Source organism: Bos mutus, chromosome 23 (genome assembly GCF_027580195.1).
Source record: "Bos mutus isolate GX-2022 chromosome 23, NWIPB_WYAK_1.1, whole genome shotgun sequence".
NCBI lineage: Eukaryota > Metazoa > Chordata > Mammalia > Artiodactyla > Bovidae > Bos > Bos mutus.
Window position 1 is genome coordinate 27,916,366 of NC_091639.1, and position 24,544 is coordinate 27,940,909.

A 24,544-nucleotide genomic window follows, 5' to 3' on the forward strand; every position below is an offset into this window, starting at 1 on the left:
CATCTGTCCACGCCCCCAACGTCATCAGGAGCGCGCCCACGAGAGCGTGACGGGATTGGTTGGAAAGAGGGCGGTCGGCCGACGCCCCCATCCCATCCCATCCCATCCCGTTGGCCTTTGCACTTGCTTGGTCCTGGGCCCTGCTTTGGGGACTTTTGATTTGCAGAGCTCGGGGTGCCTAGGTCCAGCCGTCTTCTTCCAAGGCTTCGGTCTGAGACAGGCCGACCCGTGAGTAAGACCGTGCACCTTGAGGCACGTCTGCCTTTCAGATCCCTCCATTTTTCAGGCTCCTCCCCACCCTTAGTTGTCCCCGGAGAAAGTTGTCCTTTCTCTCTTCCCAACTCCCAACTTCCTCCTTCTTTACTGCTGAGAAGGGATCCCACGCTGCTCTACCCTCTTCTTAGGTTTAGATGCTCCACTGTCCTCTCTCTTTCAGTGAGGTCCGTGAAAGTTCGGAGGTACTGCAGAAAAGAAGGTGCTTTTAATGTCCCAGAGGCCATATTGCCGTCTTCCCTGGTTACCCAGGAACCCCGGAGTTCCTCTGGGCAGAGAGCGATTATAGGGTTCTAGAGGGATATGCTCTCTCCACAGCTGCCTCCTTCGAGGCCGCGGTGGTTGTGAGGGTTTTTTTTTTTTTGTGAGAGGTGGCGGAATTGGAAGTTTCTTTCAGTGTACAGATGTAGGTGATGGGGAGAAGTGGAAAGACAGGTCTAAACGTACACGAAAGTGTAAATTGCTAACTTGTTCTCGTTTTCATCTGGAAAGAGAGCAATCTTTTATACGCACCAAACTCTGAGTAATATATTTGTGTGTGTTAAATTTTAAATCACTTGTTGATTTTTCTCCCAGTATTTTATGTTTAAAGACTTATTTATGCTGATACTAAATTTAATTTGCATGCTCTGTGTTGTCCTCTCTCACCTAAGTTGGCCGAACATTGGAGGCGGCTAGCTGTTAAAGTAGAATCCCGTGTAAACAAATTTGAAAGGGATTTGATTCAGAACTGTATGTAGGTGTTTTACCCGTATTTTTTTGAGGGTGTGGCAGATGTTGCTTCATCATTAGGGCAAATGTTGCTTCACTGTTGCTCTTTCACACATTTTAATCACTTGTAACTTATTATATTTGCTTTGCATATTATTTCTTTGGTTGCTTAAAGTGTCTGTTGATGGATCTTTTGAGAAAATTTCAGAAATCCTGTTTCCATCAGCCAAAGTTGTGTTCTTATCTAAAAATGATGTCTATTTCCAGTCTTTACCAATTTGCCATGCGATTTTCAGGAACTCACCTACATAGGGCTGTTTCCTATCATTTATCCAGGTTTAGGAAAGCCCTACCTGCATTTTGTAAAGCTCTACCTGCAACAGTGTAAAGAGCAATATTGCATAGAAACCTGGAATGTTAGGTCCATGAATCAAGGTAAATTCATCTCTGTTCAGTTCAGCCACTCAGTCGTGTCCGACTCCTTGTGACCCCATGAATTGCAGCATGCCAGGCCTCCCTGTCCATCACCAACTCCCGGAGTTTACTCAAACTCGTGTCCATCAAGTCGGTGATGCCATCCAGCCATCTCATCCTCCGTTGTCCCCTTCTCCTTCCGCCTTCAATCTTTCCTAGCATCAAGGTCTTTTCCAATGAGTCAACTCTTCGCATGAGGTGGCCAAAGTATTGGAGTTTCAGCTTTAGCATTAGTCCTTCCAATGAACACCCAGGACTGATTTCCTTTAGGATGGACTGGTTGTAAATTGGAAGTGGTCAAAAAGGAGATGGCAAGAGTGAACATCAACATTTTAGGAATCAGTGAACTAAAATGGACTGGAATGGGTGAATTTAACTCAGATGACCACTGTATCTACTACTGTGGGCAAGAATCCCTTAGAAGAAATGGAGTAGCCATCATCGTCAACAAAACAGTCTGAAATTCAGTACTTGGATGCAATCTCAAAAACGACAGAATGATCTGTTATTTGTTTCCAAGGCAAACCATTCAGTATCACAGTGATCCAAGTCTATGCTCCAACCAATAAGCTGAAGAAGGTGAAGCTGAACGGTTCTATGAAGACCTATAAGACCTTCTAGAACTAACACCCCAAAAAGATGTCCTTTTCATTATAGGGAACTGGAATGCAAAAGTAGGAAGTCAAGAAATACCTGGAGTAACGGGCAAATTTGGCCCTGGAGTACAGAATGAAGCAGGGCAAAGGCTAACAGAGTTTTGCCAAGAGAACGCACTGGTCATAGCAAACACCCTCTTCCAACAATATAAGGGATGACTCTACACATGGACATCACCAGATGGTCAACACTGAAATTAGGTTGATTATATTCTTTGCAGCCAAAGATGGAGAAGCTCTATACAGTCAGCAAAAACAAGACCGGGAGCTGACTGTAGCTCAAATCATGAACTCCTTATTGCCAAATTCAGAGTTAAATTGAAGAAAGTAGGGAAAACCATTAGACCATTCAGGTATGACCTAAATCAAATCCCTTACAGTGGAAGTGACAAATAGATTCAAGGGATTAGATCTGATAGACAAAGAGTTGCCTGAAGGACTATGGCCGGAGGTTCGGAGGTTTGTGACATTGTGCAGGAGACAGTGATCAAGACCATCTCCCCAAAAAAGAAATGCAAAAATGCAAAATGGTTGTCTGAGGAGGGCTTACAAACAGCTATGAAAAGAAGAGAAGCTAAAGGCAAAGGAGAAAAGGAAAGATATACTCATTTGAATGCAGAGTTCCAAAGAATAGCAAGGAGAGATAAGAAAGCCTTCCTCAAGTGATCAATGCAAAGAAATAGAGGAAAACAATAGAATGGGAAAGACTAGAGATCTCTTCAAGAAAATTAGAGATACCAAAGAAACATTTCATGCAAAGGTGGGCACAATAAAGGACAGAAATGGTAGGGACCTAACAGAAACAGAAGATATTAAGAAGAGGTGGCAAGAATACACAGAACTACACAAAACAGATCTTCTTGACCCAGATAACCACAATGGTGTGATCACTCACTTAGAGCCAGACATCCAGGAATGTGAAGTCAAGTGGGCCTTAGAAAGCATCACTACGAACAAAGCTAGTGGAGGTGATGGAATTCCAGTTGAGCTATTCCAATCCTGAAAGATGATGCTGTGAAAGTGCTGCACTCAATATGCCAGCAAATTTGGAAAACTCAGCAGTGGCCACAGGACTGGAAAAGGTCAGTTTTCATTCCAATCCCAAAGAAAGGCAATGCCAAAGAATGCTCAAAATACTGCACAATTGCACTCATCTCACATGCATGCAAAGTAATGCTCAAAATTCTCCAAGCCAGGCTTTAGTATGTGAACTGTGAACTTCCATATATTCAAGCTGGATTGAGAAAAGGCAGAGGAGCCAGGTATCAAATTGCCAACATCCACTGGATCATCGAAAAAGCAAGAGAGTTCCAGAAAAACATCTGCCTCTGCTTTATTGACTATGCCAAAGCCTTTAACTGTGTGGATCACAACAAACGGCGGACAATTCTTCAAGAGATGGGAATACCAGACCACCTGACCTGCCTCCTGAGTAATCTATATGCAGGTCAGGAAGTAACAGTTAGAACTGGACATAGGACAACAGACTGGTTCCAAATCAGGAAAGGAGTATGTCGATGCTGTATATTGTCACCCTGCTTATTTAACTTATATGCAGAATACATCATGAGAAACACTGGGCTGGAAGAAGTACAAGCTGGAATCAAGATTGCTGGGAGAAATATCAATAACCACAGATATGCAGATGATATCACCCTTAAGGCAGAAAGTGAAGAAGAACTAAAGAGCCTCTTGATGAAAGTGGAAGAGGAGAGTGAAAAAGTTGGCTTAAAGCTCAACATTCAGAAAACTAAGATCATGGCATTCAGTCCCATCACTTCATGACAAATAGATGGGGCAACAGTGGAAACAGTGACAGACTATTTTTTTGGGCTCCAAAATCACTGCAGATGGTGACTTCAGCCATGAAATTTAGAGACGCTTGCTCCTTGGAAGAAAAGTTATGACCAACCTAGACAGCTTTTAAAAAGCAAGACATTACTTTGCCAACAAAGGTCTGTCTAGTCAAAGCAATGGTTTTTCCAGTAGTCATGTATGGATGTGAGAGTTGGACTATAAAGAAAGCTGAGCATCGAAGAATTGATGCTTTTGAACTGTGGTGTTGGAGAAGACTCTTGAGAGTCCCTTGGACAACAAGGAGATCCAACCAGTCCATCCTAAGGGAAATCAGTCCTGAATATTCATTGGAAGGACTGATGCTGAATCTGAAATTTCAATACTTTGGCCACCTGTCGCGAAGAACTGACTCATTTGAAGAGACCCTGATGCTGGGAAAGATTGAAGGCCAGAGGAGAAGGAGACGACAGAGGATGAGATTGGATGGCATCACTGACTCAATGGACATGAGTTTGAGTAAACTCTGGGAGTTGGTGATGGACAGGGAGTCCTGGAGTGCTGTAGTCCATGGGGTCGCAAAGAGTTGGACACGACTAAGCGACTGAACTGAACCTGCACTTGGCATGAAATGATTGTGATATTATCTTCTGCAACGTACTCTCAGGCAGTTGTCAGATTACTTTTTTAAAAATGTATTTTTTATTGAAGTATAGTTGAATTACAATGTTATGTTAATTACTGTGTACTCTGCATGTGTGCTCAGTCATATCCTACTATTTGGGATGCCATGGACTGTTGCCCACTAGGCTCCTCTGTCCATGGGATTTCCCAGACAAGAATACTGGAGTGGGTTCCATTTCCTTCTCCAGGGATCAAACCCACATTTCTGTGTCTCCCGCATTGGCAGGCAGATTTTTTACCACTAGAGTTACCCTGAGTGTTAATTACTGCTGTACAGTGAAGCCTCTCAGTTATACATACATGTACATTTTTTCATGTTCTTTTCATTATGGTTTATCACAGAATATTGAATATAGTCCCACATGCTATACAGTAGGAGCTTGTTTTTTATCCATTTTATTAGATTACTTTTTATAACATTACTACCCTAGTAGTTCAGTTATAAATTATTTCTTCTCATCGGCCTTTTAAGCTAGTACCTGTAGTTTATGGCTCAGAAGAAGATGGAGGTCTAGGATCCCATGAGTTTAATAGAATAAAAGGCATACTAGTTTAAAAAAATAGGAATTGTTTTTGTTGTATTTGCAATTTTTACCTAGGACACATCTTTTAATGCTTCTTGAGCCTATCTCCTTTTTAAAGACACTGTGCATAACATTTTAAATTTTAACTTATGTATAGTATGTTATGTATAATATACTTATAGGTAAATGCACGTATCATATTTGTAAAATTTGATGAATTTCCACAAACTGAACACATCTATGTAATAGGAATTCAGATCAAGACCATCACCCTAGAGCTCCTTTCTTTCTTCCTGTCTTAACTAGTCACCACACATAACCACTCTTCTGACATCAGATTAGTTTTGCCCAATTCCTAAACATATTTTTACAGCTACATAAAATTCTATAATTTTTAAATACTGAATTTATTTATTTCTTCATTGATAATGTTTCTTAGTTTTCCTAACTATAAGTAAAACCACTAGGGAATGTGTATTTTGTCTAATAATTTTCCCAGGAGTAATGATCCTCAGTGGAATGGCATGATCATTCAAAGATTGTGCATGTTACCAATTTGCTTTTTTACATAGTTTATCTCAGTTAATACTCCCACCAATTGGATTGTTGGGTATTCTTATTTTTGTTTAAAATTCACTAAATTGATAGATGAAAAATGGTATGGAAAATAGAATTTTGAACTCACTTTACTTGTTTTATGTATTGTAGGGAATCATGAATATATTAATAAAAATTTCCACTCAAAATCCTTTTAAATATTAGGCTCTACATGTTGAGACTGTATGACTCTGATAAGCATTAAATAATTCAGAAATTTCAGTACTGCTTTTCTGTATGGAATTTTGATAAGCTACTTTATTTCTGTATTTCTTTGGACTTTAATTTCTACGTCTGTAAAATGATGAAATTGGACTTAGTTATGTAGTGTAAGACTCTGGGTAATTATCAGGAATATATAGCTCTGATATTAGATCAGTTTATGGAATAGAAGAGAATATATATATATATGAAATTTTATATACATATATTTTGTATGAAACAAAACATAGAAATATATCTTATATGAACATAAAAAGCAGTGTTCTAATCTATTGAAGTGTGGGAGATGGTAGATTTATAAAGAGGGAAACAGAGCTCTGTGGTATGGAATACTGAAGAGGCCATTTAATCCAGCTTGTAGTTTCAGGGACAGGCTGTGAATGTATTAGTTAAATACTTTGCTTTCCAGGATTAAATACTAGCTCTTCTGTGCCTGAGTTTCCTCATCTGTAAAATGGGGATAATATTAGTATAAATTCCTATTTCTTGGTGGTGTTTTGAGGATTAAAATTGCTGCTCTACATAAAGTCCTTAAACAGTACCTGTCACATAGAAAGCCCTGCATACCAGAGGTTATGCCTTAGCCAAAGTAGTGCATTCTAGGTCAATGGAAGAGCAGGGGCAAGTCACGGAACTTTGACACATGCAGGGCACTGTAGGTAATCCAGAAATTCTAGAAAACAAAATGTGTAGAGGTCAAAGAAGTGAAGTGAAGTCACTCAGTTGTGTCTGACTCTTTGTGACCCCATGGACTGTAGCCCACCAGGCTCCTCCATCCATGGAATATTCTAGGCAAGAGTACTGGAGTGGGTCAAAGGCAGAGGTAATTCTGAAAGATAAGCAGGGATCAGGGCATAGGGGGCTTAAATGTCTGTTTTATTCACCCCTTTTTTCTCCAGCATCCAGTACAATGTCTGTCATAATATAGATGTTAAATAAAAACCTTCTGAGTGAAAAATTAATTAGGAGGCTATGCTGCATCCTCTACATGATGGAAAATCTTTGGAAAATGTTCAGAGAAGTGTGACATGATCATCTCTGCATTGGTGTCAGTGTGCAGAATGGATGAGAGGGGCCTAAGACTGGTCAACACAACCACCTGAGAGGCTCTTGAGGAAGAGGACTAGACTAGAACAATGATAGTAGTTGTGGACACGAGGGACCAAAGTTATAAAATATTACGTGTAGGGAACAGAAAAGGAGAAGAGATGAAATCATACTCATATACTCTTTTTTCTCTTTTTCTTTCTCACCAGTAAGCTCCTGTTTTGCCAGTCTTGCAAATACATATGCACTGTGCTTCTTTTTCTAGGTCAGTTCTTGTTCTTGTTTGGCGTGTTCCATGTTCCATCATGTTGAGGGCTAAGACTCGGCTTTTTTTGCTTTCACCTAATCACCTGAGGCAGCTGAAAGGGTCATCAGGCTCCAGGCTTATCTGGCAACGACTTCTGCATCAGCAACAGCCCCTTCATCCAGAATGGGCTGCCCTGGCTAAAAAGCAGTTGAAAGGCAAAAACCCAGAAGAACTAATATGGCACACCCCAGAGGGGATCTCCATAAAGCCCTTATATTCCAGCCGGGATACCAAGGACTTCCCTGAAGAACTTCCAGGCATGAAGCCGTTCACACGCGGACCGTATCCCACCATGTACACTTTCAGGCCCTGGACCATCCGCCAGTATGCTGGTTTCAGTACTGTGGAAGAGAGCAACAAGTTCTATAAGGACAATATCAAGGGTGAGATTTTAATTTGAGACATAGTATTTATGGTCAAACATAACACTTCCTCATCTTGGCTTTTTGAAGGGAGGCTAGTTAATCTCTATAGAGCTAATAATCACTTTATAATCTAGAGGTCAAGGCTATACTCTCAAAGAAAAAATGTTTTTCAATTTACATGGTCAAAAAAATAGATAACCCAGAATAAAGTGCTCAATTCTTGAAAGAAAACAATACCTAAATGCACGTTGTATAAAAGGAATTAGGTGAAGTTATATGAAGAAAATTCTGAGACATTGGCTTTGCCTTTGAAAAGCTTTTAATTAAAACTGTCAGGATAGGAATGGGAGGGGAAAATGGTTTATGAGATGACCAAAGAAAGGAATAAACAAATAATGTGGTACAGATTTTAGTTTTTTGAGTGGTTTTTATAATTCTATTTCCCATTAAGTTTCAACGGCCAAGACAAGAGCAAAAATAAATGAGCATACAAGTACTAAATAATGTTAACTGTATATAAACAGCCATATCTTCCCATGAATCTTAAAAATATTTCTATCACGAATTGTTAAGATAAAAAAATCCTCAGATGGACATGAGATCAATCTGTTTTATTCCTTCTATTCTTTATTATAGTGAAGTCTGGAATTCACTTTGTGTGTTTTTTAGTACATGGGAAACAACAGACTCTTAGGAGCTAAAGTCTCTTTATGTAAGTTTGTTTTGAGCATAAAGATTGTTTATTATCAAAGTAGACTGTGATGAGATGAGTCAGGACTTTTAGTAGTGTTAAAATCAGTTTACTTTGATGCCAGACTGTTTAATCCTACCTTATTTTTCTTTATATATTTAGCTGGTCAGCAAGGATTATCAGTTGCCTTTGATCTGGCAACACATCGTGGCTATGATTCAGACAACCCTCGAGTTCGTGGTGATGTTGGAATGGCTGGAGTTGCTATTGACACTGTGGAAGACACCAAAATTCTTTTTGATGGAATTCCTTTAGAAAAAATGTCAGTTTCCATGACCATGAATGGAGCAGTTATTCCAGTTCTTGCAACTTTTATAGTAACTGGAGAAGAGCAAGGCGTACCTAAAGAGAAACTTACTGGTACAATCCAAAATGATATACTAAAGGAATTTATGGTCAGAAATACTTATATTTTTCCTCCAGAACCATCCATGAAAATTATTGCTGACATCTTCCAATATACAGCAAAGGTATCCTTTGTTATTATAGGTTTTACTATAGTTCTTAGAATGTAGGAATTTTTATAAAATGCCATAACCTAATTTGAATTTGGTAATTGAGTCTGAGTAGTAGTTATAGGATAGTCAGGATGTGGGATTTGTGTTTGTATGTATATTGTTAGTTTTTATTTTTTAGTCTTTAATGTACTAGTTTTATGGTCTGTCATTACCTATAGGAGTCTGAACAGTAGGCCTTTATTGTAGTTTCTTTATTGTTAAAATTTTTATTCTCTGATAATTGTTAGAATCAGGGAGGGCTCATTATTTACATTTCTTTATTTCTCTCCAGATTTCAGAATCAATTGTGAATAGACACTGGTGTCAGATAGATGAGAATCAAAATAGCAACTTTGTTTCTGCAAGAAAACGGGATTAGAAGATATCACTTGTATCTGCAACCACAATAAGATCCCTAATATTTCACCCCTGAAGTAGGTTCATTTTCCCCAGAGTGGTAGGAAAAGAAGGTTCTTATAGTATTTCTATATTAGCAGCAATCCTTCCACAGGGAAACATAAAGCTTCATTTCTTCTAAGTAATTCATTTATACTTTCCCCCGTCATTCACACTTTACTTTTTGGTAACAGTGCTCTTTTCTTATCTACCTTAAAATTAGACCGTTATTTCACAGTAAAGGGCAAATTATTATGTCATCAAATGTTTTTTATTTAAATCTCTTTACTTCTTATAATTGCCATTCTCTCAGTACCCTTGCTAGTATTGCCTACTCTCATTTGATATTTAGCCTTTACACTTTTCCATTTTGTTTTTTTTTTTCATAGATTCCATCTGCCCATGTGAATTGTTTAGAATTATACATGCCTATCACCTTTTTCAATTTCACAGACATGCATAGGAGGATTTAGTTGAGCAGTATATGACAAACACACACACAAATAGCAGTACCTTTAAGTAAATGAAGATACTAAGAGAAGTTCTCTTTCATCTAAGAGAAGTTGGAAGGTAGGCTGTCAAGGTCTTGGTTATATGGAAGCTCCACAGCCATAAGGATTCCTGTATCCTTTCATTTGGCTTTCTCCTCTATTTTTAGTGTGCCAACTCATGATTAAGGAAGTAGGGAAGTGGACTTTGTTTGAGGAGAGGGACTCCACCCCTCTGGTTAAAGGTGAACTTCCAGAAGGAAAAAAACCAAACTTCTATTTACATCTCAGTGGACACACAGAGAGGAGATTGGAAATGTAGAACACATTGGCACTCTGACTGCATGGTTCATATACAAGAGGAAAGTGGAGAATGGTTCTTGGGGTAGATAGTAGCAATCTGCTATCATGGACTTGGACTTTTAACCTTGTGAAAGATTCTAATGTCACCTGCAAGTTCAAGATTGCTTTATATAATTCTTCATGTAAGTGATAAATGTGCTAGTTTCAGATATTGATGAAATATGTTATATTGAAGTACTTTGTAAACTTTTATGTTATTCCTTTAAAAAAATTTACTCGTGGCAAGACACATATAACATAAAATTTACCATCTGAGTCATTTCCAAATAAACCATTCAGTGGCTTTAACTCCATTCACTTTGTTGTGTAACCATCACCATCATCTATCTCCAGGATTGTTTTCATCTTGCAAAAGTGAATCTCTGTGTCTGTTAAATACTTTCCATTCTGCCCTCCCTTCGGCCCCTGGCAAATACCATTCTACTTTCTGTTTGTACTTATAAGTGGAATCATAGAGTATTTATCTTTTTGTGTCTGGCTTATTTCACTTAGCATACTGTCCTTCAGGTTCATCTACATTGTAGCTTGTGTCAGAATTTGCTTCCTTTTTAAGACTGAATAATATTCCAGTATTCTAATATTTCTGTTATTCTTAAAGAAATTCTATTAAACTGCTGTCAGTAGGGAAGCACCTGTTGGTTTCCTTGCTGCTTTCTTTGTAACTCTAAATATACTCAAGTAGTCTGTCAAGGCCATGTAATTCAGTCCCCTTATTACTTTGTGATGAACGTTTTTTCAAGAGCTGTTGGTTATAAAAAGTATTTGCAAGTATAAAATACAGATAATCCATACCATACCAACAACTAACTTTTTTTGAATACTTTATATATAGGCATAATACTAAGTGGTTTTGGTGAGTCATTTCTTTTAATCCTACAACTCCATGAGAAAGGTAGAATTATGATATCTGTTTTATACTTTGGGAAGGCACAGGATAACAAGGTTGAGAAACTAGCTTACAGTCCCCTGGCTAGTTAAGTGATATGACTAGAATTTGAGTACTCTGACTTGAGTTCATATTCTGAACCCACTGTAATGAGTGTCTGTGATTTAGTATTTATTATTTATTTTTGATTAATTCTTGGAAGGATAATAGTTTTTTTTTTTTTTTTGGTTCTGCAGGTCCTGTGTGATATGTACCCTATCTAACATGACATTTTAGGGGAATAGTGGATTAGTGATTGTGATAGAAGGAACCTGTCTGAGATATCCTAAGCATTAAATGTCATAGTAAATCAAACTGAAATCTTTGAATTTTAAGTCATGCGTTTTTTCCTGTTTAGTTTTCACATACAGTACTAGCACTGAATCGTTTTCTTTTTTACCCCCCACTGTGTACTTATTCGTGTTCGGATAAGATAATTAATAACTAGTTAACAATAATTAAATTTATACATCTTCAGCACATATGCCCAAAGACTTGAAGTCTTAGGACCTCATATGAGGTCAGAGGCATCAATTTCTAATTAAAGATGTTATCATTCAGTTCTTGAGCCAAAGGTTACATTCCTAATCTCAGCCAACTAATTCAATGTTTAACTTTTGGTGCTGATCAATGGTTGATGATTCTTTTTCACTAGGAAATAAAACAGGTACACGTAGTCCTTTGTGGTTCATTGGATGAGCCATTTAAATTGAAAAATGAATGTAACTAAACATTAAATATTTTCAGTTAATATTATATCTGAATTGAACATCATTTTCAAGTAGTATTGTCTCATACAAAATAAATTTAATAGAACCTTTTTTATATTTTTATTTAAAGTTGTGTTTTTTATTATTTTATATAGCACATGCCAAAATTTAACTCAATTTCAATTAGTGGATACCATATGCAGGAAGCAGGGGCTGATGCCATTCTGGAACTGGCCTATACTATAGCAGATGGTTTGGAGTACTGCAGAACTGGACTCCAAGCGGGCTTGACCATTGATGAATTTGCACCAAGGTGAGTAAATTAAACTCAAATATTACCTCAACATTAAAAAGTTTATAGGACTATTTTATGAGTGTATAGCAAAATATATTGATAAAATGAATTTGTGTGTATAAATATACCAGATTCTTTTAGGGAATAAGCCGGTACTCTTTATAATTATTAATAAAATTCAGAGTTAAGTTTGACCATGCTGCTGCTGCTGCTAAGTCGCTTCAGTTGTGTCCGACTCCTAGTGACCCCATGGACTGCAGCTCACCAGGCTCCTCCGTCCCTGGGATTCTCCAGGCAAGAGTACTGGAGCGCGGTGCCATTGCCTTCTCCAGTACATGAAAGTGAAAAGTGAAAGTGAAGTCACTCAGTCGTGTCCTACTCTTCTCGACCCCATGGACTGCAGCCTACCAGGCTCCTCCGTCCATGGGATTTTCTAGGCAAAAGTACTGGAGTGGGGTGCCATACTTCTTTGTAAATTAGAAGAATTTTGTTCTCTGCTATTCTGAAAATAATTAACTGACACATTTTGAAAAATAATTTAAAAATGTAAATATAATTTTCAAGACAGATTTGTCTTTTTTCTTTTAAAAGACAAGTCTTCTATTATAGGTTTAAGGTTATTGAAATATATATGCTTTGATTTTAATTCAAATTAAGTTATTTGAAATTAAAATCTGAGCTTTTGTGTATGTCTGTGTGATGCATTTAGTTTTATTTTCCATTTTATAATCAGATTTTGGACTTAACATTACTATTTTAGGTTGTCTTTCTTCTGGGGAATTGGAATGAACTTTTATATGGAAATAGCAAAAATGAGAGCTGGGAGAAGACTCTGGGCTCACTTAATAGAGAAAATGTTTCAGCCTAAAAACTCTAAATCTCTTCTCCTAAGAGCACATTGTCAGACGTCAGGATGGTCACTTACTGAGCAAGTATGTATGAATTTTAAGAAGTCATTTATTTTCTTCTAAGCAACTTGGCCTAGGCAAGAAATGCATTTAAGAACTTTTCTGCTAATATTTGAAAATCACAATTGTTCTGAAGTGAAAGTGAAGTCGATCAGTTGTGTCCAACTCTTAGCAACCCCATGGACTGCGGCCTACCAGGGTCCTCTGTCCATGATTTTCCAGGCAAGAATACTGGAGTGGGGTGCCATTGCCTTCTCCATAAGACCCAGCACAGCTAGCTAAATAAAAAAAGTGCAGTAACTAAAAACTGGTCACAATTTGTTAAGTGTCTGACTAAAGTTAAGAAGGTGACAGACACCTCCCTGTGCAGACATCATGCTGCTGCTGCTGCTAAGTCTTTTCAGTCGTGTCCAAGTCTGTGCGACCCCATAGACGGCAGCCCACCAGGCTCCCCCGTCCCTGGGATTCTCCAGGCAAGAACACTGGAGTAGGTTGCCATTTCCTTCTCCAATGCATGAAAGTGAAAGTGAAGTCACTCAGTAGTGTCCAACTCTTCGTCACCCCATGGACTGCAGCCTACCAGGCTCCTCCGTTCATGGGATTTTCCAGGCAAGAGTGCTGGAGTGGTGTGCCATTGCCTTCTCTGAGTTTTTCTGAAGCATAATGCATATTTAATGTTTTATACAAATTATAATAAAATTTGCTCCCTCTAGTGGTTAACAATATAAAATCATTTAAATCTTAGCTTGTATGGCTGTGTGTTTTACTTTTTTAACAGTAAAAAGTAAGTGATGATGAGGAAGAAGTACAGTTATAATTTAATATCATCTTAAGTAATTTTAATGATTAAAATTCTTAACACAAAACTTCCTCATTAAAGTTGGTGTTATACATACTTTTTATGTATGTGTTATATGTTTAAGTAAGCATCCATGCAAATAAACCACTTAAAAACTATTGTCACTTGGATAATCTATTTTCATTTCACTTAATTAAAAAATTATATAGTGGTGATCTTTTTAACATGCATTTTCTTAATATATTGAATTATTTTGATATATCAAAAATAAGTTATAACTTTAAAGTTACATTGCTTTTATACATTTAAAAGCAAATAAAAACTAGAAGTATCCATATTACATATGACTTCAGGTACTTATAAATGGAAAAATACAGATTTCAGTTTTGGAAGGAATTTCAGTAATCTTTTTTGCTTAATCCCCTCATTTTTACAGCTAAGTAAACTAAAGTTCTGGAGAAGGCAATGGCAACCCACTCCAGTCCTCTTGCCTGGAAAATCCCATGGGCGGAGGAGCCTGGTAGGCTGCAGTCCATGGGGTCGTGAAGAGTCGGACACGACTGAGCGACTTCCCTTTCACTTTTCACTTTCATGCGTTGGAGAAGGAAATGGCAACCCACTCCAGTGTTCTTGCCTGGAGAATCCCAGGGACGGGGGAGCCTGGTGGGCTGCTGTCTATGGGGTCGCACCGAGTCGGACACGACTGAAGAGACTTAGCAGCAGCAGCAGCAAACTAAAGTTCAGAAAGGTCTAGTGACTTGCCAAGATCACAGTTAGGAACAGAATAAACTAGAAGTCATATTTCCTGTCTCATAGTCCATTCTTTATCTGTTTTATTAATAAATCATCACCAGTTTTGGCCATCTCATTAGAGTAGATACTTAAGGTAATTAGGAAATAGTGAATTATGAGATGAAGGATATTAATAATCTAAGTAGACAATGTATTGCATTCATGATGCTCATATAGAAGATTATTTAGGCGATAAAAAATAAGCACAACAAATATTTAGTATTTCAAATGATTATAAGAGGCAATGTTTTATTGCTTAAGCACAGACTAGGCATCTGGGCTCTTAATTCTAAGTCTAGTTTGTTTCCTAATTTGTTTATTTGATAGTCTGAAGACTAAGGCAGATTTTGGCAAAGAAAGTATGCATCAGGCACTCCTAATCGTATCATCATTTACAGCTGCAGTATATATCAATTGGCTTGTTTTGCTTTTTACTAAATGTTTTAGGATCCTTACAATAACATCATTCGTACCACAATAGAAGCAATGGCAGCAGTGTTCGGAGGTACTCAGTCTTTGCACACAAATTCTTTTGATGAAGCCCTGGGTTTGCCAACTGTGAAAAGTGCTCGAATTGCCAGGAACACACAAATCATTATTCAGGAAGAATCTGGGATTCCCAAAGTGGCTGATCCTTGGGGAGGTTCATATATGATGGAATCTCTCACAAATGATATTTATGATGCTGCCTTGAAGGTGAGTTTCTCCTCTTTGAAACTTTGCTGTCAAGATTTACAGATTTATGAAGATTTATAGATTTTTGATTTATAAATGAGATCATTTATAGATTTGTATCAGAATTTATAAAGTGAGAGAAAAGGGGAATTTTAGATTTGACTTTATTTAGAACTGAAATTTAATTTAAAAATATATTTTTATTTATATTATTCAAAGAGTTAAAAAAACAACTAAGGTTAAAAGTCTATAATAAAATAAGCAGTCCTTCATCCTCCACTTGCTTGTTTTCATGCTTCCTTGAGTGAGCTACATTTTTTGTTTGTTTCTGTCTCCATATTTTAAAATTACACGTGTGTACTGTTTGTCCTGACTCAGTCCGTTTTAGACCTTATCTATTGCTTTGCTAGTGTGGTGGTGTGGTATTTTAGCTGGATCTTGCCCCTTTCCCATCATACCATAGTACTCATGTATTATAATTATATCTCAGTGTAAAACCTTCCTGAAGCCCCCTAAATTCTCATTCAATTTAGACTGGTTTCTCTCTGGACCATTACTATCCTTGGACTTCCCTTTGTCATTACTCTGGGAATTCTTTTCACCTCTGCTATGTTGAATCTGTATCCTGAGTCCTGTCTCTTTGTTGATTATCCCTTGTTGTTCTGAAGCACATCTTATGAGAACCTCCTAAAAATGGTGCATGGGAAATGAATTATTTGAAACTTTGGACGCTTGAAAATGTCTTTATTCTACTTTCATATTTGATAGTCTGGGTTTGGAATTTTTCATTTGAGAGTTTGTAAGCAAATATGTAAGTTTTCACCTACTTTTTATTCCAGCTTCCAGTATTTCTGCTCAGAAATCTGATGTCATTCTCACCCAGGCTCTTTCTTTCTGAAAGCTTTAGGATTTCTTCTTTATTTTTGTATTGATATATCTTTGGTATGTGTATTTTTCCCTACATTGTCCTTGACCTTTGGTGGACATTTTTTCACCTGGCCGCTTCATTTTTTCATGGCTCTGGGAAATTGTCATATATTATTTCTTTGGTAATTTCTTTCCTGTCATTTTTCTGTGGTTTCTCTTTTTTAGAACTTTAGAGATCATGTTCTGACATTCTTATAATGCATCTTTGAGGGGTTTTTTCCTGTTTTTTTTTTTTTGAAGAGTCCTCAGCTTTATCTTTCTACTTACATACTTTAAAATTCACATATGTTTTTAATTTCTAAGAGGTCACTTTTATATCCTGCTTTTTCTGCTTGCATGTCATACTATTTGTTTCATTAATACAGAATCTCTTCTTCCTTTTCTGAGGATAATTATATCTTTTGGAGTCTTCTCATATATCCTGTGTTGTCACTGTTTCCTCAGTGCACCGTTTTGTTTGAGTTTTATTCAGAATGCAGGGTTTCGTTTCATACACATTTTATCCTTGCCTCTTCCGGCACTTGAGGTTTCACAGTCCAGTGCTTCTCTAGTCTAGTAAGTTTTGGTTTTCCTGACAGAAACGGAAAAGGTAGTTACAGACTCTCAAGTAGTTTCCATCTTTTTAGCTTCCTAAAAGATTCTCGGCTTCTGTTGAATCTAGTATAGGTTTCTCTTTCTTAAATTCGTCAGGGGAAAGCCAGTTTGACCTTGCTCCTTTCTGAAAAGTCATATCCCATTCCACCATCCATCTTCTACTATCTCATGTATATATGAGGCTGTGATTGAAGGTGTAGATGTTTCTTGATGTCAGTAAAGATAGAGTTGTATCATTACTCTATTTCTCAAATCAAAAATAAAATGGCATTTTGAAATTGTTTTTTAGAGTCTTTATTTATGTAACCAAGGAGATTTTATTTATATAACTAAAATTAAAGACTACACAGTTAGTGTTATCTTTAGTTGGCTTCTAAAACAAGTGAGAGGTGTTGTGTTTTCCAAAATGGACTTGTTAGTTCTTTGTTGTCTTTTTTGTTTTATTGTTTTCTTGATTTTGTTTTTGTTTTGGTTTTTTAAATTAATTAATTTATTTTAATTGAAGGCTAATTACAATATTGTGGTGGTTTTTGCCATACATTGACATGAATCAGCCACTGTTGTACATGTGTCCCCATCCTAAACCCCCTCCCATCTCCTTCCCCATCCCATCTCTCTGGGTTGTCCCAGTGCACCAGCTTTGAGTACCCTGTTTCACACATGAAACTTGGACTGGTCATCTATTTCACGTATGGTAATATACATGTTTCAATGTTATTCTCTCAAATCATCCCACCCTCTCCTTCTCCCAAAAGGTCCAAAAGTCTGTTCTTTATATCTGTGTCTCTTTTGCTGTCTCACGTATAGGTTATTGTTACCATCTTTCTAAATATCATATATATATATATGCTAATACTGTATTGGTGTTTTTCTTTCTGACTTACTTCACTCTGTATAATAGGCTCCAGTTTTATCCACCTCATTAGAACTGATTCACATGCATTCTTTTTTAATAGCTGAGTAATATTCCATTTTGTATATGTACAACAGATTTCTTAACCATTTGTCTGCCGATGGACATCTAGGTTGCTTCCGTGTCCTGCTGCTGCTGCTGCTGCTGCTAAGTTGCTTCAGGCATGTCCGGCTTCCGTGTCCTAGCTATTGTAAACATTGCTGCGATGAACATTGGGGTATACGTGTCTCTTTCAGTTCTGGTTTCCTCAGTGTGTATGCCCAGCAGTAGGATGGCTGGGTTGTATGGCAGTTCTGTTTGCAGTTTTTTAAGGAATCTCCACACTGTTCTCCATAGTGGCTGTACTAGTTTGCATTCTCACCAACAGTGTAAGAGGGTTCCCTTTTCCCACACCCTCTCCAGTGTTTATTGTTTGTAGACTTTGATAGCAGCCATTGCTGACTGGCATGAGATGGTACCTCATTGTGGTTTTGATTTGCATTTCTCTGATAAGGAATGATGTTGAGCATCTTTTCATGTGTTTGTTAGCCATCTATATGTCTTCTTTGGACAAATATCTGTTTAGTTCTTTGGCCCATTTTTTGATTGGGTCATTTATTTTTCTGGTATTGAGCTGCATGAGCTGCTTTTGCGATTAGTTCTTGTCAGTTGCTTCATTTGCTATTATTTTCTCCCATTCTGAAGGCTGTCTTTTCACCTTGCTTATAGTTTCCTTCATTATGCAAAAGCTTTTAAGTTTAATTAGGTCTCATTTGTTTATTTTTGCGTTTATTTTCATTACTTTGGGAGGTGGGTCATAGAGGATCTTCCTGTGATTTATGTCAGAGAGTGTTTTGCCTATGTTTTCTTCTAGGAGTTTTATAGTTTCTGGTCTTACATTTAGGTCTTTAAGTTAATTTTTGTGTTAATTAACTTAACATTTTGAGTTAATTTTTGTGTATGGTGTTAGAAAGTGTTCTAGTTTCATTCTTTTACAGGTGGTTGACCAGTTTTCCCAGCACCACTTGTTAAAGAGATTATCTTTTCTCCATTGTATGTTTTTGCTTCCTTTGTCAAAGATAAGGTGTCCATAGGTGCGTGGATTTATTTCTGGGCTTTCTATTTTGTTCCATTGGTCTATATTTCTGTCTTTGTGCCAGTACCATACTATCTTGATGACTGTGGCTTTGTAGTAGAGCCTGAAGTCAGGCAGGTTGATTCCTCCAGTTTCATTCTCAAAATTGCTTTGGCTATTTGAGATTTTTTTTGTATTCCCATACAAATTGTGAAATTATTTGTTCTAGTTCTGTGAAAAATACCATTGGTAGCTTGATAGGGATTGCACTGAATCGATAGATTGCTTTGGGTAGTATGCTCGTTTTCATTATGTTGATTCTTCTGATCCATGAACATGGTATATTTCTCCATCCATTTGTGTCATCTTTGATTTCTTTCATCAGTGTTTTGTAGTTTTTTATATATAGGTCTTTTGTTTCTTTAGGTAGGTTTATTCCTAAGTATTTTATTCTTTTTATTGCAATGGTGAATGGGATTGTTTCCTTAATTTCTCTTTCTGTTTTCTCATTGTTAGTGTATAGGAGTGCAAGGGATTTCTGTGTATTAATTTCATATCCTGCAACTTTACTATATTCATTGATTATCTCTAGTAATTTTCTGGTGGTGTCTTTAGGATTTTCTATGTAGAGGATCATGTCATCTGCAAACAGAGTTTTACTTCTTTTTTTTCCATCTGGATTCCTTTTATTTCTTTTTCTTCTCTGATTGCTGTAGCTAGGACTTCCAAAACTGTGTTGAATAGTAGTGAAAGTGGGCACCCTTGTCTTGTTCCTGACTTTAGGGGAAATGCTTTCAGTTTTTCACCATTGTGGATAATATTTGCTGTGGTTTATCATATATGGCTTTTATTATGTTGAGGTATGTTCCTTCTATGTCTGCTTTCTGAAGAGTTTTTTTTATCATAAATGGGTATTGAATTTTGTCAAAGGCTTTCTCTGCATATATTGAGATAATCATATGGTTTTTATCTTTCAATTTGTTAATGTGGTGTATCACATTGATTGATTTGCAAATATTGAAGAAACCTTGCATCCCTGGGATAAAGCCCACTTGGTCATGATGTATGATCTTTTTAATATGTTGTTGGATTCTATTTGCTAGAATTTTGTTGAGGATTTTTGCATCTATCTTCGTCAGTGATATTGGCCTATAGTTTTCTTTTTTTGTGGCATCTTTTCTGATTTTGGTATTAGGGTGATGGTGGCCTCATAGAATGAGTTTGGGAGTTCATCTTTCTCTGCAATTTTCTGGAAGAGTTTAAGTAGGATGGGTGTTAGCTCTTCTTTAAATTTTTGGTAGAATTCACCTGTGAAGCCATCTGGTCCTGGGCTTTTGTTTGTTGGAAGATTTTTGATTAGTTTCAATTTCCATATTTGTGATGGGTCTGTTAAGATTTTCTGTTTCTTCCTGGTTCAGTTTTGGAAGGTTTTACTTTTCTAAGAATTCGTCCATTTCTTCCAAGTTGTCCATTTTATTGGCATATAGTTGTGATAGTAGTCTCTTAGGATCCTTTGTATTTCTGTGTTGTCTGTTGTGATTTCTCCATTTTCATTTCTAATTTTGTTGATTTGATTCTTCTCCCTTTGTTTCTTGATGAATCTGGCTAATGGTTTGTTTATTTTATTTATCTTTTCAAAGAACCAGCTTTTAGTTTTGTTGATTTTTGCTAAAGCCTTCTTTGTTTCTTTTTCATTTATTTCTGCTCTAATTTTTATGATTCCTTTCCTTCTACTAACCCTGGGGTTCTTCATTTCTTCTTTTTCTATTTGCTTTAGGTGTAAAGTTAGGTTATTTATTTGATTTTTCTTTTGTTTCTTGAAGTAAGCTTGTATTGCCATGAACCTTCCCCTTAGCACTGCTTTTACTGAATCCCATAGGTTTTGGGTTGCCGTGTTTTCATTTTTGTTTGTTTCTATGCATATTTTGATTTCCTTTTTTATTTCTTCCGTGATTTATTGGTTATTCAGAAGCATGTTGTTTAGCCTCCATATGTTTGTATTTTTAATAGTTTTTTTTTTTTCCTGTAGTTGACATCTAATCTTACCGCATTGTGATCAGAAAAGATGCTTGAAATGATTTCAATTTTTTTTGAATTTACCAAGGCTAGATTTATAGGCCAGGATGTGGTCTATACTGGAGAATGTTTTGTGTGTACTTGAGAAAAAGGTGAAATTTATTGTTTTGGGGTGAAATGTCCTATAGATATCAATTAGGTCTAACTGGCCCATTATATCATTTAAAGTTTATGTTTCCTTGCTAATTTTATGTTTGGTTGATCTATCCTTCAGTGTGAGTGGGATATAGTCTCCCATTATTATTGTGTTACTGTTAATTTCCCCTTTCATACTTGTTAACATTTGCCTTACATATTGAGGTACTCCTATGTTGGATGCATATATATTTATAATTGTTATATCTTCTTGGATTGATCCTTTAATCATTATGTAGTGTCCTTCTTTTCATGGCCTTATGCAGCCCATGCCTCCCTGTCCAGCCCCCACTTGCTGGTGGCAGATGCAAGTGTCTGGGCCACTTCTCCACTGGCAGTTGCGGTTAGGCGTGTATTCTGTGGGCTTTTTTTTTCTTCTCCCTGTTATGTTGCCCTCTGAGATTCCAAAACTCCCCACAGACCCACCTGTGAGAGAGTTTCTTACTGTTTGGAAATTTCTCCTTCACGCCACCTCCCCAGGACGGGTCTCTGTCCCTAACTCTTGTCTCACTTTTTGTCCTTTATATTTTGTCCTGCCTCCTTTCAAAGAGAACAGGCTGCCTTTCTGGGTGCCTGGTGTCCTCTGCCAGCATTCAGAAGTTGTTTTGTGGAAGTTGCTCAGCATTCAAATGATCTTTTGATGAATTTGTGGGGGAGCAAGTGGCCTCCCCGTCCTCCGCCATCTTAGGTTGTCTCTCCCCTTCTGTTGTCTTTTTAAATGATTTTAAACACAGAATGTCCTTTTTAATTGATGTAATTTGCATATTTACATTGTGTTAGTTTAAAGTGTACAGTGTAAGGATTTAATATTTGTATATACTGTTAAAAAATTATCTGAATAAGTTTGGTTAACATCCATTACTACACATAGTTACAGATAGTTTTGCTTGTAATGAGAACTTTTTAAGGTTTACGCTCTTCTGAAGTGAAGTCGCTCAGTCATGTCTGACTCTTTGCGACCCCATGGATGGAGTAGCCTGCACCAGGCTACTCCATCCATGCGATTTTCTAGGCAAGAGTACTAGAGTGAGTTGCCATTTCCTTCTCCAGGGAATCTTCCCGGCCCAGAGATTAAACCCAGGTCTCCCGGATTGTAGACAGACTCTTTACCGTCTGAGCCACCTATCACACAATATTGTTAGCTCTGCAGAATTTCTAATCAATGCTCTTATTACTTATTTTCTCAAGAAACATTAAATTTACCACTAAAATAATTTATAATTTATTAACTTTAGTATTTACATAGCATAACATGTTTGTACTATTTATTAAAATATTTTCATATTCTCTTCTAATTTTATTAATGTATTTTTCTTATTAGCTCATTAATGAAATTGAGGAGATGGGTGGAATGGCCAAAGCTGTAGCAGAGGGAATACCTAAGCTTCGAATTGAAGAATGTGCTGCCCGAAGACAAGCTAGAATAGATTCTGGTAAGACAAAGTAGAAAAGGTTTTATGTGAAATGAAGTATTTAAAAAGAAATATTAATTTCTATTTGAAGATAGCGCATATAGTTAATAGAACAAAAGTTATGGATAAGTGAAACTTGGATAAAATGTTTCTCATGAATCTATATGTATCTATCTCTGTGTTGTATTTTTGCATGCCTGGATACACATGGGGAAACATGTATAAAGTATATTTGGAGGCATTATAAAGCAGAGTTTGTAATTCTAGTTTATCATTTATAAATTTTTAAAGGCTTTTTGTTGTTGTTGTTTAAAAGTGGTTGGCTGTAAGGGAATTAAACTACCAGAAAAGCTCTTGCACATTTGTCTTCTACCTTATAAATCTTAGATGGTAGCTGCTGCTACTGTCTTAATTTTGTAGTGTTAGAAGAGAGTTTATCAGAAGCTCTGGGAAAGTTTGAGAGAATAATAAAAGCCCTCCCTTTCAGATATTTTGATATATACTTGTCTTTTCCCCTTCTACCCCTATTCCATATTGGTATTTGCTGATCTTTATTGATGTCTATTAGGAGTTAAGAATACTACTTAAAAATATCAAACTTATAAGAAAAGTATGTGGTGATCAGAGCATTACTGTTAGACAATTATTTGTGAATAGAATATACATATTATTTTTCTCTGGGAAATTGACAGGTTCTGAAGTAATTGTTGGAGTAAATAAGTACCAGTTGGAAAAAGAAGAATCTGTGGATGTTTTGGCAATTGATAATACTTCAGTGCGTAATAAGCAGATTGAAAAACTTAAGAAGGTAATAACAGGTATCATATTTGAGTGTTTTTTTTGGTATGCTGGGCACTGTCCAAGCCCTCATGTGTCCTGCTCTATTGTTACAACAACCATGTGAGGTATGTATTATTTCCCAACATTTTAGAGAGAAAGAAACTAAAGATAAGGGAGATTGAGAAACTTGCTCAGGATAAATAATTAAGCAAGACTCAAATCTAAGTCTGTTGATATTAAACATTCACCTTTTTAATCATAATGTCTGCCTCTGTGAAACTTGTATGTTCTTATTAGAAACTGCTCCATAATAATAATAAATCAATAATTTATTGATTTGAGCTCAAAGTTGAAAACAAGATTGAATTCAGAGTCCATGTTTGAACCCAGGTCTTCTCACTGTAATTTATTTTTGTGTTCCTGATACTACTATGAAATAATTATTTGCTTTCATTTTTTTTTAAATTCAAATATATTTGAATAGTGTTTCAGTAAGATATAATTTAGAATGAAAGATGTTTATTTTGATTGAAACTAGAGTACTGGTATAATTTTTTATTTCCAGTTTCTTACTGAGAGGAACCAAAGTATACAAAGTACTAAAATAGATAAAACATATTAATTCTTATTGTTGTAACTATATATTTCTATTATATGGAGCTACTTTGTCTCATAATCTCTGGCTTTAGTAATTACTGCTATTTCTAAGGTGGGAAAGTTGAAGTTCCTTAATGATTTTCTCTGTTTACTATCCCGTGATTAAGATAGGACTTTCCCCCCCTCAGTTTAAGTATTCTTTTAAGAATCTAATAGACTTTGTCCAGTTAGACTATATGCACAACATTCATCTTCCATTTGTTTTTTCTATTAGAGTTAATGGCAGATGTTTAATGATATTATTTCTTTTTACACCCTCATTCAGGAGTTAATTGTTCCTCTCCCACATTTTTGCCTTTTTTTAAAAAGAGTTTTATTTAGAATGTAGCATTATATTTCTAGTGACCACAAAAGTCTCAGTATTTATTATATTTGGAAAACTCCTTGTTTCCTCTCTTTTACTTAAACTTTCTTAAACTTACAGCTTGAGGGCACACAGTTACCATAAATGATAATATAACTTATTTTTAGATAAGGGAGAAATTCAGTAATGATAATGGATGTGGTTTGTTCTTTGCCTTTAATATGAATTTCCTAATCCCCCTCTGCTTATAAATATGATAAAATTTTAGTGGCATCTTCAGATCAGATCAGATCAGTTGCTCAGTCGTGTCCAGCTCTTTGCGACCCCATGAATCACAGCACGCCAGGCCTCCCTGTCCCTCACCAACTCCCGGAGTTCACTCAGACTCACGTCCATCGAGTCAGTGATGCCATCCAGCCATCTCATCCTCTGTCGTCCC

General features: G+C 36.6%; 1 protein-coding gene across 3 annotated transcripts in view; it reads left to right on the plus strand.

The window, feature by feature from the left end:
* The first annotated feature begins 72 nt into the window (after positions 1-72).
* Positions 73-24,544, plus strand: part of MMUT (methylmalonyl-CoA mutase) — a 37,732-nt gene continuing 13,260 nt past the window's right edge. The window contains exons 1-8 of one of the 3 annotated variants that reach the window (XM_014481257.2): positions 73-228; positions 7,248-7,672; positions 8,508-8,875; positions 11,940-12,097; positions 12,840-13,011; positions 15,026-15,274; positions 22,274-22,385; positions 23,057-23,172. In XM_014481257.2, coding sequence (XP_014336743.1) covers positions 7,288-7,672; positions 8,508-8,875; positions 11,940-12,097; positions 12,840-13,011; positions 15,026-15,274; positions 22,274-22,385; positions 23,057-23,172 — 1,560 coding nt within the window. In that variant the 5' untranslated portion in view covers positions 73-228; positions 7,248-7,287. Of the gene's footprint in view, positions 253-7,247; positions 7,673-8,507; positions 8,876-11,939; positions 12,098-12,839; positions 13,012-15,025; positions 15,275-22,273; positions 22,386-23,056; positions 23,173-24,544 lie in introns of all 3 variants that reach the window. The other 2 variants (XM_005905105.3, XM_070360725.1) reach the window with 2 other exon arrangements.